A 19,425-nucleotide genomic window follows, 5' to 3' on the forward strand; every position below is an offset into this window, starting at 1 on the left:
CACGATGTCGCGTGCGCGAACTGCATCTCCGGGTGGATGGCAGCAAATGACAAGCGATGGACTTAGAGGATCTGGAGTAACCCACGGTAAGAGTCGATCCAGGTGCTGTCTGAGTTGACATCGTGCTGCAGACATGAGCATGAGCACCCTGACCTAAGGGACCTACCCAGAGCACGCTACCAAGGGATGGGACTTCTCTTCATCTTGATCAGCACCGAATCAAACAAATCAGCACGTCACTTTCGTTTCCCCGCAAACTCCCCAGTCCCGGACATTCTCTTGCCGTCACCGTAATTTGATGAAACGCGCTGCGTGACCGTCAAACTTTGCTGCTCTCAGTCACGACGGCCTCACCCAGAGTGGGTCCTCGTCCACATCGTATGATGCATCTCAGCGGAAGAGTCTGGAACACACGGAGCGAATTCTCGGCTGACTGTGATGACTACTACTATTATTAACCAATATGCACACGTAAAAAAATGTTGCCGTGACAAAAGACCAACGAAGTATCTGGCGTCAACCATCCATTGACTTTCATTTCGCTTGCCCGGCCCGCCTGTCCCCTCGTTACCTCTACCCACCCCCTCCGAGCGCCCACGCTCAGTTCACACACTGCGAATACCACTGGTTCTGCGCCCGGCACGTCCCCTGCGAGCAGCACTTGGCCCCGTTCCACCCCTGCCCGCCGCACTGCCCCCACAGCGCCGCGCAGTTGCCCCCCGGCGGCGGCACGGTCGGGGGCACGCCGGGCGGGATCGTAGGCGGGACACCCGGGCTGGGGCCGGGACCTGGTCCAGGGCCTGGCGGCGCGCCGGGACGGGGAAAATCGACGGCCATGTTGTGGCCCGTCTGCTTGTCGCCGTAGTAGACGTCGGGCGGAAACTTGTTCTGGCTGACGCAGTTGGGGTTGCAGGCGTCGAGGGGCCCGGAGCGGCCGCGCGTGTAGTCGAGGACGAACTGGTCGTCGATGCACTCGGGGAGGACTACCGTCCGTTTGTCAGTACGAGCTGCTGCTTTCGTGTTGGATGAACTCGATCTCGCGAACATACCTTTGAGGTCGTTGAAGGCCATGTTGCCCAGGTAGCAGTCGCGCATCTGCGTCGTGTACGGCGTGTACAGGCCGTTCCAGTTCCAGTACCAGTTCCTGTGCGGTGCGTCAGAACCTTGGACTCTGCAGCGGAGAGACTATGAGATGACCTACTTGTTGGTTCGGTCGGCGGCGCAGCCCAGCATGATCAGGGCCCCTACGGGCGACGTCTTGACCGACTCGGAGTTGGTGTTCGGGCAGCAGTAGCTGATGAGGGGGCCGGGTCGTCGTGCAGTTGAGAGAGCCCAGCACGCCCGAGGCGGCGGCAAGGAGCAGAAGGCTAGGCTTCATCATGGGCGAAATGAGCTCGGTGTGTGATCGGAACTTTGTTGGCGGGTTGTGTCGTTGGGTTGGAAACCATCGTCAACTTCCACCTGGCGCGTCGACCTTCTCATTTATACACGCGGAAACACTACGAAAGCCCTTCTTGAACGCCTTTCCCTTCTACCCCTCGTTTTGACGTGTCACTATTGCCCCTTCGACCGCCAGGTTGCCTGAAAGCAGAGAGGAGAGGCTCTCGCCAAGCATAATTGATGAACAGTCTCTGAATATAAGCTTCCCTCACCTATCAGTTTGCTACAAATAGATGAGCGCGACAGCGACTTGGGGTATCTCAAACAGCCTGCATCGGCTAAATCAGTTCAGTGCCCGGCTATGGGGCTGTAGATCTATCTTGGGGATGGCTTCGGTCATCTTTTGCTCGACAATTGACAATCAGTACAATCAAAACCCTTTGGAGACACTCGTCTCCGATGCAAGAGATACCCACGAGAGAATGCTAAAGAAACCCATCTCGTGCCTCCAGTCCCTCTTGCGTCTCTCTCTCTCTCTCTCTCCCGAGCCGCACGTGGGGGGTCGCCCTTGGCAAGATCTCGTTGACTCGGTCCCCAATCGCCCGACTCTTGGCCGTCTTGACGATGTACGCCCCGAACGCCACGGATCACCTTGGGCGGGAGATTTACTCCCCCTCATCCCTGGGGTGTCCACAACTGCCGTGCCAAGCCACGGATGCATCGGGCATTATCGCTCGGCAGAGCACAAACGCGCGACGCCAAGTGGCCTGCCAGACGTGCCAATGCTCTCTTCAGACACCTGGACTTCGGAGACGGATGTTCCACGGCTCGAAAGGACGGCAGAAGACCACTGATTGCCCGGTTGAATGCACTGCAATCTCCCAAATGTCCATTCCGGGGTTCCCCTGAGCTCCCCCCCAGGTCTTGCTGCTTCCAATGGGTGAACAGGCTGGGATGAAGCGACCCGTGGGGGGGGGGGGGGAAACCATGTTTTCCAAGCTTAGATACAAACGGCGCCACTACGGTCCTTGACCGTTGGAGCCGCTCATCTCCCGTCTTGGCCAGGATCGGCATCCATTCTCGCCGGCCTCGCCGCTCGTCATTGACAGGACAATCCCCACCCTTCGGCTAAAAGCTCTGTCGACAGTCGATTCCCATGACAGACATCCCCGGCCATTTGATGGTTCACAGCAAATCACAACACGACAGGGTAATCATCGGGTCGCCTTCATCGCAAACCAGCCCTGGCCGCAGCTGGACGACCTGGGAGTGGTCAGAACGTGGCCCTGACTCGTGGTGACGATGAGTAGTGAACGCGAGACATCGGCCCGACGTATGGTGTTTGCGGGGACATAGACCAAGAAGGTCGGGGTTTTCCCCGCGTGGCTCGAGAAAAACCTCCACAGATCCAACCATCGAGCACAACGTTCGCTGGAGCCTCTGGGGATCATGTGGAGATACTCCGAGATTCTCCGCACTCTGCCTAGGCCGAGATCCGTTCAACAGCCCTCCTATCAGCAGTAGGCTGCCTGGCCAAGTTTTCCAATTCGTCCAACAGAGCTACATCATGGCCCCGAGCTTGCTTTCGCCCCGCCACCGCCGGTATCCAGTCGCGTGCCTCCGAGCTCCACAAGACGATGCTCGGTCTGGGGACTTATCGGCCCTGCTTGGAGATTTCGGTCTATCATGAGTCGTGACGTGTTGACGTCGGCGGGGGAAACCATGGCCAAGATCTGCCTCTGCATCGTACTGGTTTGTCATGACCTACATCGCAGCTAGGGCTCATAGGAGCTGTATTTGGACTACGATGCTTGACTACACGGAGATCGTCAACCTATATAAGGGTCACGTCTCGCGCTGTAGACGGAAGCCGAGGAACATGCACACAGCACCAGCCCAAAGCCTCAGCATCTATCATGGCCGCCTCCCTTGCCTTGATCTTCTCGAGCCTCTTGCTAGCGCCCGGCGTTCGCGCTCAGGCGTATGACACGCAAGATCGTGGCGAAGATGCCTTCAGCTATGTTCAGCCTCTGAACACAACCATTCTTGGTCCTTATGGACACTCTCCCGCCGTCCTGCCCTCACGTGAGTCGAGGAACCATCTGTAAAATCTTACACAGGCTGACAATATCTAGCCAATGCCACTGGCGCTGGAGGCTGGGAAGATGCCGTGGCCAAGGCCTGGAACTTCATCGATCAGCTCACCCTCGAGGAGAAGGCTGACATGGTCACTGGTCAGCCTGGGCCCTGCGTCGGCAACATTGTCGCGATACCTCGCCTTGGCTTCAACGGCCTCTGCCTTCAGGATGGACCCCTGTCTATTCGTGTCGCCGACTACGCCAGCGTCTTCTCGGCCGGTGTGTCGGCCGCTGCCAGTTGGGACAAGGGACTGATGTACGAGCGCGGCCTCGCCATGGGCAAGGAGTTCCGCGCCAAGGGCGCCCACGTTGCTCTCTCCCCCGTCGCTGGTCCTCTCGGTCGCTCTGCCTATTCGGGCCGCAACTGGGAGGGCTTCTCCCCCGATCCTTACCTCACCGGTATCGGCATGGAGCAGACCATCCAAGGCCACCAGGACGCCGGTGTCCAGGCCACGGCCAAGCACTGGATCGGCAATGAGCAGGAGACTCTCAGGAACCCGATCTACGACCCCAACGGCACCCTTACGGACGTCACCTTTGAGGCCCTCTCGGCCAACATTGACGACCGGACCATGCACGAGCTCTACATGTGGCCGTTCGCCAACGCCGTCCACGCCCGCTGCGCGAGTTTCATGTGCGCCTACCAGCGACTCAATGGCTCGTACGCCTGCGAGAACTCCAAAGCTCTGAACGGCCTCTTGAAGGAGGAGCTCGGCTTCCAGGGCTACGTCATGTCGGACTGGGGCGCCACCCACTCTGGTGTTGCCTCCATCGAGGGCGGTCTTGATATGAACATGCCCGGTGGCCTTGGCCCCTACGGCATGACGCCTGAGGCTGGCTCGTTCTTCGGCGGCAACGTCACCACTGGTGTGAACAACGGCACCATCGATGTCGCACGCATTGATGACATGATTCTCAGGATCATGACCCCCTACTACTGGCTCGGCCAGGACGGCGACTTCCCCAGCACCGATCCTTCATCCGCTGATCTCAACACCTTTTCTCCGAGGGCCACGTGGCTGCGCGAGTTCAACCTGACCGGTGAGAGGAGCCGCGATGTGCGCGCTGACCACGCCGGCCTCATCCGCAAGCATGGTGCCGCGGCAACTGTGCTGCTGAAGAACGAGAACAAGGCTCTTCCCCTCAAGGCACCGAAGTCTATTGCCGTATTCGGCAACGATGCCGGCGAGGACACACAGGGTTTCTACAACCAGGCCGACTTCGAGTACGGTACCCTTGTGGCGGGTGGTGGCTCCGGAACTGGCAGGCTCACGTACCTTATCTCGCCTCTCCAGGCCATCAAGGAGCGTGCTGCGCAGGATAACGCTCTTGTTCAGCAATGGCTGAACAACACCCTCATCATCAACTCCAACGTCACCGATCTGTGGGTGCCCACGCCCCCTGACGTCTGCCTCGTGTTTCTCAAGACGTGGGCCGAGGAGGCTGTTGACCGCCAACACCTTGATGTCGACTGGAACGGCAACGAAGTTGTCGAGTCTGTGGCCAAGGACTGCAACAACACAATTGTCATTACCCACTCGTCCGGCATCAACACCCTGCCCTTCGCCAAGCACCCTAACGTCACGGCCATTGTCGCAGCTCACTTCCCCGGTCAGGAATCCGGCCACTCGCTGGTCGATGTTCTCTACGGTGACGTCAACCCCTCGGGCAAGCTGCCCTACACGATCGCCAATAATGGTAGCGACTACAACGCCCCGCCGACGACTGCCATTAACACCACGGGGGTCTACGATTGGCAGTCGTGGTTCGAGGAGAAGCTCGAGATTGACTACCGCTACTTCGACGCCCACAATATTTCCGTCCTCTACGAGTTCGGCTTCGGTCTGAGCTACACCACCTTCGAAATGGCTGACCTCCAAGCCGAGCCCCTCGCCACCGACATTACCTCCCGCCCCGCCGACGTCCCCATCCTGCCCGGCGGCAACCCTGAGCTGTGGGGTGTCATCTACAACGTCACTCTGTCCGTGTCCAACACGGGCGACGTCGACGGCGCCGCGATCCCGCAACTGTACGTCAGCTTCGCCGACGGAGCCACCCCCGCCGGCACGCCCGTCAGGCAGCTGCGCGGGTTCGAAAAGGTGCCGCTCGCCGCGGGTGAGACCAAGACTGTGCATTTCGGACTTATGAGGCGGGACCTCAGCTACTGGGACATTGGCGTGCAGCAGTGGCTCATCCCTGAGGGCGAAATTACCCTCTCGGCGGGCTTCAGCAGCAGGGACTTGCATGAGGAGGCTACGATTACGCCTGTCCAGGCTTAGAAGGGCTGGGCGTATTCCCTGTCTGGAGAATGGCAGGGTGAATACTGCATGACGATCACGAAAGCGTTCATATTTAGACGTAATTTATAAGCTTCTTCCGATGTGTTGTTGGCTTGCCTCGGCGACCTGAGGCTTGCTCTATTTCGTAACGTATTGTTCACAAATTCTCGGTGTCTACCTTCAATTGGGATCAAGTTGGCGCATTTCCATAATGTCATGATACGTGATATACATGGGACTATCGTACATCGCCACAGTCAATGGACACCACCTTAGCTGTGCCCGCCTCCATGACCACCACTGTGGCCACCACCGTGCGCCGTCGCGCCAGCATCGCCTCCCGCGTTCATCGTGTGTCCGAACCCCCCAGAGTATGTGTGATCTTTTCCGTGATCATATCCGTAATTGTATCCATACGTGTTGCCGTAGCCGGTCCCGACCGGCGCCGTGTTTGAGTCGGCCCAATTCGGGTTGGCGACACCGCCGGGATGCGTGCCAATGCTGGATCGGTTGTCGGGGAGCTTGTACTTCACAACGTCCTTGTTGATACGGGCCTTCTTTGCCCTGCTCCGGTGGATGCAGCAGCAGACGCCAATGCAGAAGGCGACGAAAGCAACAGCGCCGAGGACGATGACGACGATGATACCGGTACTGATGGCCCGGCTTGTGTTGCGGACGTCGTTCTCAAAATCGTCATTGCTGCCAAAGCGTTGGCGAGGCTTGAGGATGCCAGCAATCTCGTGACCAATGGCGGGCATGGTGGTTGATGTTGCTTTTGGGTGTTTATATGAAGGTCCAGATGAACAAGGATACTTTTTGTCTTCGGCTGAGTATATGTGTTGTGCTGAAACCGATCGCAACTCGACTTGTGGTGTGGTGAAGAACCTATGATCCCGACAACGACAATTCGTGGCATACCCAGCCATTTATCCTCTCTCCCGCAGCCTTCACTGCATTCCCTTGGGATTGCAATGCATGTCTCACGCCCACCCAGCAGAAGAGCACCGCCTCGCCAAGGGGTGCTGGCAACGTCATGATCGCAAGTCTCACGACCAGACTTGTACACAGGGCTGATCGGAGGATTACGAGAGGCTCGATCAATGCCCTTACACGGCGTGGCGGAGAGGCACAGCAGTCCAAATCTGGTTCAGTAAATCCTATGGCGGTGGGCGATTCGTCGGACGGCGCGACGATCATTCCTTCGCGGGCACACCAGCGGCCAATTGATGTCATGACCAGGGGCCAAGAGGCCAACGGCCAGACCTGGGGATGATCGGCACCCCTGTTGCAAAGCTCTTGTGAATAGGCGGCCTCAAATTAGCAGCCCTCCCGCGATGTAGGTAGCCCAGTCAAGAATGACCCAAGGTGTCCTGCTGCCTGAACAAGACTGACTAGTAGCCAGCTTGGCTCCTCGCGTATATGATGACGTTTAGCAGTATTCCTTATCCAGCACACTGATTGCCTTCGACACACGACACACACGCAGCGCGGGTCCTGATAGAGGAGCTTCTACGAAGAAGGTCAAAGAGCAAGCTGATACATGAGCGACGCCGCGTTCGAGCATGTATTCAAGTGCTCTTGGCAGCAAATGCTGCCATCAGATACCTACCCATGCAACCGCACCATAGTGCCGGGGCAGGGCAGGAGAAGCTTTCAAACTCCTCGAGTACAGACAAATCTCCTTCCTGTTCTGATGGTCGAAGCGCCCGGGGAGTGCAGTGCACTCTGAGGTATTGTCAAAGCCCATGAGACCAATCATTCCTATATTCAACGTATCGTCGCGCACACAAGGAACCACTTCAAGCTGCATTTAGTCCTCAACGTGCTCTTATGTACCCGACAAGTTTTCCAAATGAAAGAATAGAACTAATTACAAAAAATAACCGCTAATATTTGAAACCGATCAGTAAACGGGTCAGTTGTGACGCATCATCCCAGTGCCATGCGACAGACTCCGAACATCCTAGGGGTTTTGAATACTCTGGCATGGCTGTCACATGTTTGTCTCCAATCAAATCATCGTGATTCAGCCCGTTATATCCGTCTTGCCAAAAGCCTAGGCGGCTTTGGCCCTAATATGATGAAGGCTGAGTGCGTAGTGACAATGTTTGGCCATACATAGTTCACTCATTGCCATTGGCGAGCGCCGTGACTGGAAGGCATCAAACAGTTCATTCCCCTCCAGTCGCTCAACCCCTGTGCATCCAACGCACCGAACAGAACTCACCTTCGTGCTCGGCAGGATGACCAGAACGCCCCGTCAGCAGGGCATATGCCAATGAAGGCACACATTCTCATGATCTGAATCAACTTCTGGATGAAAATAATGGCCATTTGCAGGATTCTAGCAAGGTTCGTACGTTATGGTGGCTATGGCAATGATATCTGGCTGATCCTAGTGACGTTGTCGTTTATTCCGGGGTAGGATTCTGCCTGAAATCCTCCATCTCCTTCTGGTTGGACATGTCCAAATTGGAAGTATGACCAAGACCCTGGCATTATCACTGGTCATAAATCTCGATGCCTCATCGCTGCAAGAACGAGGAAGTTGGTCAATAGGACACTCGGGATGCTCAAAACTATTCAGCCCTTCCCAGGCGTCAGAGGTATAGGCTGCGGATTAAGACGAATTTGACTACCCATGACAGGCCTGGTTTCGCAAACAGTGCAAAGTAACAACCAAAGTAACAACCCGAATTTGCTCGATGCAGGCTGTCTCGTTATGAGCCTTGCACCGTGTCTTTTTAAAACAATGTCCTCTCGACCCTCGAGATATCACGACAGTCTTCGGAAAGCCGTGTTCTACAGAGCTCAGGGATTGCCTAGGCGCTTGGTCCGGCTGTTCCCGCTCTACGCACTGCCGAAATACAACTAAGAACCGGGGTGGATTGCATTCATGGGCAGTTTGCAGTCAACTGAGGGGTTGGTAGTAATTACACCCATTCACGTACTACTTCGGACCCCGGACACGGCGTTGCAGCAGCAGAAACCGAGCCCACTTTGCCGTGTGCGAATGGCCAGACCAGCTGTATAGTCGAGTGCAGAACTTTGCCGACACGAAGGACTCGAACCTTCCCTATCAAAGACCCTTTGACCGAGAATGACGACGTACCGGTTGGCACTTACATGCTGAACCACCAAGGTGCCGAAAGGAAAAATTGCCTGAAAGGGAAAGGAGGATGACGCGAGCTTATCAAGCAATTCCAAGAAGTTAGCATCGCACTGCCGGGCGGACATGTACGCTTTAGCTACCGGGACGATCAGGCCCACCTTCTCTTTTGAGTTGAACGAGGCTCCGTTCGCGCCCCGGGCTGGACCCTGGCACCTCGGTTATGTCGTCAATGCCGCTTGCCGGTGATTGGATTCTCATCAACTTGAGTTTGATCCATCTTGCTGTTTACAGGCTGTGTAGCCGGGACACGGCATCATCTAACTCATCTATCTCAATCGGCTTGGCATGGTACGACGCTCCAGGCACCAAAAACGTGGCAGATGAGGTGATAGACGAGATTCCACACTGCCCCCACATGGCCCACATGGGCTTCTCGATACACCTCCGGCATGGCTCGCTTCGGCCTGTTCAGATGGATTCCCAGCATCCCCATGCGAAAGATCATGTGGTTGACGTCGTAGCCGGCTACAAGGTTCACGCCCAAGTGCCGTCCCACTCCAGGGGTTCTTGGATGGCGTCGGGAAGTTCGCACGGCGATGGCCTTTCGTGCTCCTGGCCCTGCTTTTGACACGCTCAAGCCTTACACTGTCATTTGTGCTCAGCCTCATGTAGAGCCAGGGAAAACAGGGAAGAGGGGTACGGCAAGGGCCAATCTCACATGCGGAATCTGTACATAAACCAGCGTGGTATCTTGACCAACTTATCACTGGACGCTTCTCGATATCCTCACCGATCTGCAATCATCAAACTACCATTCGACATGCATATCGCGGCTCTTCTGGCATTGGTCCCCCTTGTGGCAGCGCTGCCCTCAGCCGAGCAGCCTGGTCTCAGCCCCGGGTTAGCGTCGTCTGATGTGCACCGCCGATTTCCCACGACCCGTCAGGAGGATGTGTATGACTACATCATTGTCGGCGCCGGCGTCGCCGGCACGACGCTGGCTAACCGCCTGACGGCCAACGGATGTTAGTAATGGTCCGACAATGCTTGATTCGACACAACCACTCACAATAACGTGCATAGTGTTCCGAGTTCTGTTGCTAGAAGCCGGTCAGCTGTAAGTCAACCATTATTTCGTCACATGGTTGAACACAACTAATATCGAACAGTGATGACCAGGAAGACCTCATTACAATTCCCGGCAACGGCGCCAATGCAGCCACCAGTAAATACAACTGGAATGTGACGAGCACGCCGTCCCCCGCCACCGGCAACAGGTCGATTGCCCTGCCGATCGGACGTGGTGTCGGAGGTAGTAGTTTGATCAACCAGATGGTCTTCGTCAGGGGTTCTTCTGGTGATTTTGACCGCTGGAAAGAATTCGGCAACAGTGGTTGGGGCTGGTCTGAGATCTTCAAGAACCTCAAGAAGGTGAGCAAGCTTGACAGGCTGCCGTTGGATCTGGCTTACATCGTTCTGACAACTTGCAGAGTGAAATCTTCACCCGTCCCAACGCTGATGTGGCGCAAGAGTTTGGCGCGACCTGGGAGGCCTCGTCTCGCGGCACCCAGGGTGCTGTTCATGCCAGCTACTCCCCATTCTGGTGGCCAAGCATCAGTAAGTCAACTTATTGAGCTACGCCCATACTTCGCGTGAAGCTGACTCGCCCATCAGAGAACGTAGTGGCCGCGGCACGAGAACTCGGCATCCCTATCCTGAAAGACGGATACAGTGGCAACAATGCTGGTGGTTTCTTTACCACGCACTCCGTGAAGCCTGTGGAGAATACACGAAGCTCCGGACGTACCGCGCACTACGATGTCGCGGCGAAGAGGCCTAACCTTAAGCTTATCCAATATGCCCATGGTTCGAAGATCCAGGTCGAGCGCGGTCAGGCTGTCGGAGTCGAGGTTTGTGCGATCTTCTTCATGAATAGCAACCACAAGACTAACCAGCCTTCAGTATATCGATACGCAGACTTCGACTACCAAGGTCGTCAAGGCTTGGAAAGAAGTAATTGTTTCTGCCGGTGCGGTTTTCTCGCCACAGATTCTTCAGCTTTCAGGCATCGGCGATGCCAAGGAACTGGCAGCTCAGGGTATCAAGTCTGTTGTGAACCTCCCAGCCGTCGGTCGCAACCTCCAGGATCACCCACTTGTTGTTGCTGTCCATGCCAGTACGTTCCATCCCAACAAGCTCAACGGTCTAAGGGCCTCTCGGTATCAGAACTGACTAGTAACAGTCACCGCGCCTCTCAGCAGCGCCACCTTTCCGATACGACCTTCGCAAGCAAGGCACTCGCTTTATACAAGAGCAACCGCACTGGCCCGTATGCTAATGCCAACGCCGAGTTCATCATGTTTCTACCCACATCGACTTTCAGCTCCCAGCCTGCCGCGCTGCGTCAAGCTGCTCAATCTCAGACCGTTGGCCAGTTCTTGCCTGCTGATTACCCTGATTCTGTCCGCCAGAGCTTCGCCAAGCAGCACAGGCTCCTCACTGCTGGCCTCTCCTCAGACGCCCAGACACCCCTCGAGATCTTCTGGAATGAAGGCACTATTGTCTCTGGAGTGCAACACCCATACTCCCGGGGTTCCGTGAAACTCGTGTCAAATAACCCTCTGACGCCGCCCGCTGTCGATCCTGGCTATCTCACCAATCCTCTTGACCTGGCAATCATGGTCGACGGCTTCAAGCTCGCGAGAAGAATTGCCAACACTACCGCCATCGCGCCACTCTCTCCCATCGAGGTCTTCCCGGGACCGGCCGTCGCGACTGATGCGGACATTGAGCAATACATCCGCCAGAACCTCGCTACATTTGCCCACTATGCTGGCACCTGCAGCGTCGGCCCCCAGAACGCCGGCGGAGTTGTGGACTCTGACTTCCGCGTTTACGGTGTCAAGAATCTCCGCGTCGTCGACGCCAGTGTCATCCCGCTGCTTCCCGCTTCGCACACGTCTAGCACTGTTTACGCACTCGCCGAAAAGGTACGTTCACGACCTCTGACGAAACACAAATAGCATGCTAACGACACTTCTTCTCCAGGCCGCTACCGCCATTCTCTCGGGCGTGAGTACTAGGTCCTCTTGCTTTCGAGGAGCTTGCTGACCACAATATCAGGGCTCGTGGTGAAACGCAATGCGTCGGGGGCAAGAACTTGTGAGGTGTAGCTTGTGTTGTTTGATTGAAACGCAAGAGGTCTGATGGTGCTTCGATTTAGGGCGTAGCGCTTCAGTGACGATCAAATTGAAAATCCAGCATTGATATTCAGTTGTGAGCCATGTCCGACTCAACCTTGCTATTGAGGAAAAACTCTTTGGTTTCGTAGTATTTGACATAGAGTCATGGTAAGCCTTCCTTAGAACGCTAGCCCTCGAGGTCAATTCCGATATCTGCAAAGGTAGTCTATCTTTTCAGTAGAAGGAACTCAATCGTAGCTTTTTCGACTGCGAAAGAAGCATGCAACATAGTTCTCGCTTGAAGTTTTCCTCGCAGAGAAACGAAACTAACGTTCACCATGTGTACCATGCGAAGAACGAACTCTCAATCCATGCCTATTATTGGCAAGCAATATATCCCAACCTCTTGATTTTGGCACTTAGAGATCATAAGGTCCGTGCATCGGATGGCAGATCAAGCGTTTCGGGGTCCTCAGCCGAGAGAACCGACGATAAGGGCGAAGCTACGGGGTGAGAGACCGGCAGCCGGAAATCTCGTCTTCCCGTTCGGGATTCTTCAACATCTTGAGAGATTGCAAGACTCCGACTTATCACAGCCATCGCCAACATTGATCAGTAATGGATGAATTTCTTGATACCGACGGCAGAGATGGACGCATTTCGGCGTCTCGGAAGCCTCGGAAAGATTGCACTGGCGGCAGGTCATTGAGCTCTTTGGCATCCTGGACAGCTGATTGAGACGCATGTGGTATTCGTGGTAACCTGGCTACTAGCAAGAGCATAGCCCGATGAATTATTGCTTGCTCGTCCATCGCCAGGGCAGAGATCATGGCAATGTGACCGATTTCTTGGCGAAGGATACCGAAGCGGTGGTGGTGCTGCCGCGACAAACCTTGGAGAGTTCAGCTAGGGACCAGGCCCAGACGCATAATGCAAAGCCCCACCGGTAATTGACCTCGATCCGAAAGATTGCAACCAGATCCGAATTCACATACAAAACGGCATCGTTCGGTGGAGAACTACCGAGAAGACAAGGGGGTGCGGCGACGCGACGCGAGGCGTAGCACGGCACTTGTCTGTCCTCAGCGCTGGGCCTGCCGGGTCAGTGCTTGGCCTCACAAGTCAATAGAGACACGCCAACCCTGGCCTCGTGGCTTGGCTGGCGGCAAGCTTACCCCTCACGAATCTTCACGAATCCTCACTCTCCCTGAAGGTCCGTCCCCTCTCCAAGGGCTTCCCCACACGCTTTCTTCCCCCACAGACCACATATTCCCCAGACCCCACAGTCTGGAGTAGCTGGAGTGCTCGCCTTGGAGGGTACGGCAGTGGGACGACCACGAGGTTAGCTATAGCGCGTTTGGGGTTATGGACGTGCCGAGACCAGCGGCTGAATCTGGGGCAGCATTGGGACGCCATGCCAGAGAGGACTCAAGTATAACTCACACACATCGTCACACTCAGTACTCGAGTTAATTCCTTTGCTGCCAAGTTCGAGCATCATTCGGTCGTGGCAACCCAGAGCTTTTTTCACTGTTCACAAAGTTATCAACGTTCACCATGTCGAAAGACGGCGAAACCACGCAGCGGCGCGTTGAAGACGCCAATGCACCTGTTCAATATGACCACCAGGATGAGCCAGTCAAGGTCGGATGGAGAGTCTGGGCCGCAATCTTTGTGAGTTTTTCTAGATATTGAGCCCTATTCGAATGACGAGCGAGTCGATGCAAAGGCTAACAAGCTTGCTTGAACAGTTCATGGCAGCCTCCTTCGGCCCCGGCGTCGCCCTTGCGTTCGTCGTCCTAGCAGCAATCGTTGTCCAGGTCAGTAATGATCTGGGCAACGACGCGCCGTTTGCCTGGATCGTTGGCGCTTGGTCTCTTGCCACCGCCGTCTCCTTCTCGCTTGGTGGACCTCTTAGTGACATTTTCGGCCGAAGGAACATGATTCTAGGTGGTCAATTTGTCGTGTTGATTGGCTCCATCGTTGGAGCAACAGCGCAAAGTGTTGCTGCCCTGATCGCGGCTGAGACAGTTATCGGTCTTGGCACAGGGTTTATCTTTGTTGCCTACGCCGGTGTCCCAGAGATGCTGCCTAACAAATGGCGAGCCGTCGGCGTGGGTATTCTGGAAGGTGGAATCACCGTGCCTTGGTACGTGGAGTCATCCTCCAAGTTTCAAACTCACAATGGAAGGAAGAGTGGCTAATCTATCAACGTTCGCTATAGGGGTGTCGTCACAGCCCTCATCGCCGGCGTTCTATACAAATATGCGACGTGGCGCTGGATCTTCTATATTGGCATTATTACCGAGTGCATATCTCTCGCTGGAACTGCCGTCTTCTACTGGCCGACAACCCATCCGAGGGGTGACTTCGATAAGACTCGGTGGCAGCAGTTTAAGGAGGTCGACTGGATCGGTATCACGTTATTCACCCTGGGTCTAGCAACGTGCCTTGTTGGCATCACTTGGGGGGGCACGCCTGAGCATCCATGGGATAGCGCTAGCACTCTTACGCCCATCTTTGTTGGTCTCGCCGGCCTCGTCGCATGCTTTACGTGGGAGTTCAACTACGCCAAAGACCCACTGTTCCCCCTCGAGCTCTTCAAGATGTGGCGCGGTTTCACTCTTCTCCTGATCGTTCTGTTCATCTCAGGCATGAACTTCCACTCGCTCTCGGCTTTGCTGCCTCAGGGTTCGCTCTTCATGTTCACGACCGACCCCATCGAAATTGGTGTCATCTCGCTACCGATGAACATTTGGAGTCTCTTCCCTGGCGTCATCATCCCTATGCTGGCCCACAAGATCGGCCACCTCAAGTGGCTCATCGTTGCAGGCGCAGGCTTCCAGGCTCTGTTCATCGGTGCCGCTGCCGCCACCGTCAATCCGAACCACAGGCTTGCCTGGGCCTTCGTTCCGGCGATTGGTGTTCCGATGTTCCTTCTCTGCACCATTGTTGGGTACGCTGTTGCCAGTCTCCACGTTCCCCATGCTCACCTTGGCGTGGCCATGGGCCTTCTCGGAACGTTCCGATCCGCAGGTGGTGCCGTCGGAAACGCGATCTTCAACACTGTCTTCCAGGACAAGTTCACCGACTACGCAGGCGAAGAGATTGTGAAAGCTGCCCTTGCTAGCGGTCTCAACCCCGCCGACCTGCCTGCCATCATTCCTGGAACTATAACCCACAACCTCGGCATCCCAGGCACTCTCGACGGTATCGCTGGCATGACGCCCGAGATCCAGGCCACCCTCCGAGCGGCAGTACGCCTCGCCTACGGCCGCGCGTTCCAGTTTGTCTTCTACATCACCATTCCCTTCAGTGTAGTTGCCTTCATCTGCTCTCTGTGGATCAAGGACCCTCAAGAGCACATGACCAACCATGTCGCGTCGGCCATGTTGTCTAGGGGTGCAGAGAAAAGGATTCAGGGTGACGGCCTTGGAAGCTCTGATGTGGAGGTCGCAACCGTTGAGGATAGGCGCGAGCCTAAGACGATCGGTTGATCAAGGCAATGCCACCTCGACACTATTTTGGATGAAACATGGCTGGTTTAGGAGTGGTTCACTCATGTGTTTTCTTGTTGTAGTCTACGGACAAGATTGGTCCGCTATGGAAATCAAGCGTGGCCTTAGATTTCACGTAGTGAAATTATAATTATCAATCAACCGCTCTTGCAATTTCGGGTGTGATCTGGTCTTCACTTCCTTGCCACGGCTACCATGTTGAAGCAAGGCAATGAATCCTTCCAATGGTTCACAAACCCCTTTCTATTGCATATTCCCAAGTTTCGAGCGATTCTTTAAGTTTTGCACTATGCATCACGCCAGTACAATTGTGTCATTTCCCAATGCTCAAGTTGCTCATGTGATCAAACCAGGGCAACACGCGTCTCGTTTCGAAGCTTGCGGGCGGGCGTCCAGGCCAAGATAATACAGCAACGTGCCCCAATACGAAAACCATATCATAGCCCCACTGAACTTTATTGTCTACTCATTTCATGTCTAACTGCTACAGAGCCGGGATATTCAATATTAAACTCCGAGACTTCTACTCAATGCAGTCACAGTATCCACCATTTGTGTACTAGCTCCCAAGTAGTTCTTGGGGTCACACATCTCCTGCAACTTCTCGTCTCCGAGCAACGTAACGACCTCGCTATTCCTCTTCAAAACTTCGTACAAAGTGGTCTTTGTCTCTATGGCAGTCTTGCACGCCTCGTAAATGATATCGTGGCTGTTTTGTCGGCCGAGGTGTGGCGCCAAGCCCATCATGACAGCTTCAGCGACGATGAGACCGTCTGTGGAGTTCAGGTTGTGAAGAAGGCGCTCCTGGTCAACCGTCATGCCGGAGAAGACAAACTCCGCTTGATGAAGGGCTCCAACAGCAAGGACGAAGCTCTCAGGAACGGCCACCCACTCGAGATGCCAGGGACCCGAAGCTCGCTCAAAGTCGGCGACCATAGAGTCCAGGCCCAACCCAGCGTTCGCGCGCAGCAGTTTGGACGCCGCCAAGATGAGCTCGCTTGAGATGGGATTTCTCTTCTGCGGCATGGTCGAAGAAGCGCCGCGGTGCGGTACGAAAGGCTCCATGACCTCACCCACCTCGTTGGAGGACATGATGATGAGATCCAGCGCGACCTTACCCAGCGACCCTCCTATCAGGGCAAGCGTGTTGATGATTTCGGCGACACCGTCTCTCGCGACGTGCCACGTCATCGAGGGGTCGTGGAGACCAAGGTCCTCCGCGAGCTGCTTGCGCACTTCGATGCCTTCGTCGCCACCACCCAGAGAGGCCAGTGTTCCGGCCGCACCACCGTACTGAACAAGCAGACAGCGTGGTCGCAGTTGCTGTATGCGCTCCAGATGCCTCTGAAGGCCGCTGAGCCAAGATGCGCACTTGTAGCCAAATGTGACCGGAAGAGCATGCTGCAGATGGGTACGTCCAGCCATGGGTGCATCCCGATACTCTTCGGCCAGTATGGTTAACGCCTTGATGGCGCTCCGCAGCTTGGCCTCGACAAGATCAAGGCCAGCCTTCATCTGCAGCATTGACGCGGTGTCCATGATGTCTTGCGTTGTTGCGCCCCAGTGTAGGTATTTGCCAGCCTCGCCGCACTGGTCTGAGAGTTGTCTGATGAGGGGTAGGATGGGGTAGCCGACAATCTCTGTTTCGTTGGCGAGTCGGTCATAGTTGAGCTTGGAGGCGTCTGCTGTGGAGGTGATGGCTTCAGCCGCGGTTTGCGGTATGACATTGCATTTTGCTTGCGCCCTGGCCAACGCCGTCTCGACATCCACGCAGCTTTTGATGTAGGCTTCGTCGCTGAAGATCTGCAACGGAGTCACATCTGAGGTCAGTTTCTTGATTGCTGCCAGTGCTTCGTGTACACGAGGCGAAATGCCATACCTTTCGAGCTTCGTCTGTGCCAAACATGCTTCGATAAAGTACCGAATCAAGTGCACTGACACTGCCCAGAAGGCGCCTGGGAGGTTGATTCATGCTAGGCATGGATCGTGCAGACACCCTTGCCATTTGGCGAGTGACTCGTTGAAGGGCATTCATGGTTGTGAGAGATAGGTGTTTCTAACGTCTAGAGAAACCTGGTGAACCTCCAGCGGTACCATAGGCTTGCTGATTGCAATTGAGAAAAGATTGGGGGAACTTATGGTGACTAAACACGGAGCTCACCCCACGTAGAACATTGCAAGGGACATCGAGAGTGCCATCCAACGAATCAAGAGCACGAGATGATTGCCACTTCATGCATCCGAACTCCATGTGGGAGAAGTCTCACATGTAGACTCCCGGGGGGCCGGGTGGTGGAGAGGCTCTAACACCACCGTACGCAAGCATGGTGGGGCCGGAATGTGGGGATACACATCTCGACAGCTCCCCACGCTCTCTCCTCACCAGCAGGCGTTAGCCACCTATGATCACGCTTTGGTGTATTGATCATGTTTAGAGATGTCTCGTGGCAAGGAGGAGGAGTACGAGGAGATGGATTGACCCCACACAGTGGTCGCTGCTCCCCAACTTCGGGAAGCTGACCCGAGTTGTCTACATAATGCTCTATAGCACTTGGAGACATCTAGCTCCCAAAAGATAGACATACCAAAGCACTTGAAGAAACAGCCTAACATCATGACTATTGAAGAACGGGTTGCCGCCACTGATCCTCAGAAGATCTTCCACTACACTGATCTTCAGCGATCAAAACCTACTCGCGCCAACGATCCCTACGAATATTTCGCAGGATGGAACAATAGGCACCAGTCCGAGGTAATTCCCGGAGCTCTACCTATTGCACAGAACAATCCCCAAGACCGAGGCTTTGGCCTTTACACGGAGGGTTTGACGTCGTCTTTCTTTGCGGCTCCTCGACATGCCAACCAGAATACCTACATGTATCGCGCCAGGCCGTCAGCAGCGCACTCTGGTTACGTCGACCTAGCAACGCGGTCAAACATCGAGAACTGCTTCTTATCCCTCAACACAAAGGTCGAAACAATCCCGGCGCAGGCAGAATGGAAACCATTTCCCCTGCCTGCTGCCGATGACCAGATCGACTTTACCGATGGACTGCAGACACTAGCCGGCAGCGGTGACCCGAACCTGCGCGAGGGTGTCGCCCTGTACGTCTATGCCTTCAACAAAAACATGCCCGGCAAGGCTTACTGCAATATCGATGGCGACTTCCTTCTCGTGGCCCAGCTCGGGAATCTCGAGATTCAAACGGAAATGGGAAGGCTCTTCCTTCAACCCGGAGAGATTTGCGTCATCCAGAGGGGCATCCGGTTCCGCATCGACTTGGCTGCCGATGTTCCTGTCGCTCGCGGCTTCATTGTTGAGGTCTGGGGCTCAACATGGGAGCTGCCCGACCTTGGCCCCATTGGAGGCTACGGTCTGGCCAACGCGCGCGACTTCCTGTATCCGAAGGCTCACATTGACGAAGACCTTCATCGCGAATTCACCATCGTAGTGAAGAACAATGGAAAGCATGTCGGCATTAAGCAGGACCATAGCCCCTTTGACGTGGTTGCGTGGCACGGTAACTCAGTGCCTTACAAGGTAAAATTGTCACGTCTTCCGTAAGATCATGAGACATGCTAACGAATATTACAGTACGATCTTACAAAGTTTGTGTCGCAAAACGCCACGTCAGTCGACCACACCGACCCCTCCATCAATACCGTTCTAAGTGCCAAGTCGAGGGACCCGAACACTTCTCTTGTTGACTTCCTCTGGTTTGGCCCTCGCTGGGACGTTGCATCGAACTCGCTCCGCCCACCCTACTTCCATCGTAACTCCGCCTCGGAGTTCCTGACCTGCCTGTATGGCAAGAA

General features: G+C 55.3%; 7 protein-coding genes across 7 annotated transcripts in view; 4 read left to right on the top strand and 3 right to left on the bottom strand.

Moving 5' to 3' along the window:
* Nucleotides 1–600: 600 nt before the first annotated feature.
* VDBG_08473 (predicted protein) lies at nt 601–1,378 on the bottom strand (the record flags this gene model as incomplete). Its single annotated transcript, XM_003001382.1, has 3 exons — nt 601–983; nt 1,050–1,163; nt 1,249–1,378. The coding sequence occupies 3 exons, from the start codon at nt 1,376–1,378 to the stop codon at nt 601–603; spliced, it is 627 nt and encodes a 208-aa protein (XP_003001428.1).
* Nucleotides 1,379–3,296: 1,918 nt separating this feature from the next.
* Nucleotides 3,297–5,797, top strand: VDBG_08474 (beta-glucosidase; the record flags this gene model as incomplete). Its single annotated transcript, XM_003001383.1, has 2 exons — nt 3,297–3,465; nt 3,516–5,797. The coding sequence occupies 2 exons, from the start codon at nt 3,297–3,299 to the stop codon at nt 5,795–5,797; spliced, it is 2,451 nt and encodes an 816-aa protein (XP_003001429.1).
* A 272-nt stretch (nt 5,798–6,069) lies between these two features.
* On the bottom strand, nt 6,070–6,555 carry VDBG_08475 (predicted protein; the record flags this gene model as incomplete). Its single annotated transcript, XM_003001384.1, has 1 exon — nt 6,070–6,555. One exon carries the CDS (start codon nt 6,553–6,555, stop codon nt 6,070–6,072), a length of 486 nt encoding a protein of 161 aa, XP_003001430.1.
* A 3,174-nt stretch (nt 6,556–9,729) lies between these two features.
* VDBG_08476 (choline dehydrogenase) lies at nt 9,730–12,044 on the top strand (the record flags this gene model as incomplete). Its single annotated transcript, XM_003001385.1, has 9 exons — nt 9,730–9,934; nt 9,993–10,026; nt 10,079–10,340; nt 10,400–10,526; nt 10,584–10,819; nt 10,872–11,085; nt 11,136–11,899; nt 11,958–11,981; nt 12,033–12,044. The coding sequence occupies 9 exons, from the start codon at nt 9,730–9,732 to the stop codon at nt 12,042–12,044; spliced, it is 1,878 nt and encodes a 625-aa protein (XP_003001431.1).
* Nucleotides 12,045–13,648: 1,604 nt separating this feature from the next.
* Nucleotides 13,649–15,588, top strand: VDBG_08477 (transmembrane efflux protein; the record flags this gene model as incomplete). The annotated part of the gene is made up of 3 exons (XM_003001386.1): nt 13,649–13,765; nt 13,843–14,240; nt 14,316–15,588. The coding sequence occupies 3 exons, from the start codon at nt 13,649–13,651 to the stop codon at nt 15,586–15,588; spliced, it is 1,788 nt and encodes a 595-aa protein (XP_003001432.1).
* Nucleotides 15,589–16,116: 528 nt separating this feature from the next.
* VDBG_08478 (3-carboxy-cis,cis-muconate cycloisomerase) lies at nt 16,117–17,644 on the bottom strand (the record flags this gene model as incomplete). The annotated part of the gene is made up of 2 exons (XM_003001387.1): nt 16,117–17,412; nt 17,489–17,644. 2 exons carry the CDS (start codon nt 17,642–17,644, stop codon nt 16,117–16,119), a joined length of 1,452 nt encoding a protein of 483 aa, XP_003001433.1.
* Nucleotides 17,645–18,223: 579 nt separating this feature from the next.
* Nucleotides 18,224–19,425, top strand: part of VDBG_08479 (homogentisate 1,2-dioxygenase) — a gene marked incomplete at both ends in the record, with an annotated part of 1,659 nt that continues 457 nt past the window's right edge. The window contains 2 exons of the mRNA XM_003001388.1: nt 18,224–19,150; nt 19,205–19,413. Coding sequence (XP_003001434.1) covers nt 18,224–19,150; nt 19,205–19,413 — 1,136 coding nt within the window. The remainder of the gene's footprint in view (nt 19,151–19,204; nt 19,414–19,425) is intronic.

The sequence above is a fragment of the Verticillium alfalfae genome, genomic scaffold (assembly GCF_000150825.1).
Source record: "Verticillium alfalfae VaMs.102 supercont1.12 genomic scaffold, whole genome shotgun sequence".
Classification (NCBI taxonomy): domain Eukaryota; kingdom Fungi; phylum Ascomycota; class Sordariomycetes; order Glomerellales; family Plectosphaerellaceae; genus Verticillium; species Verticillium alfalfae.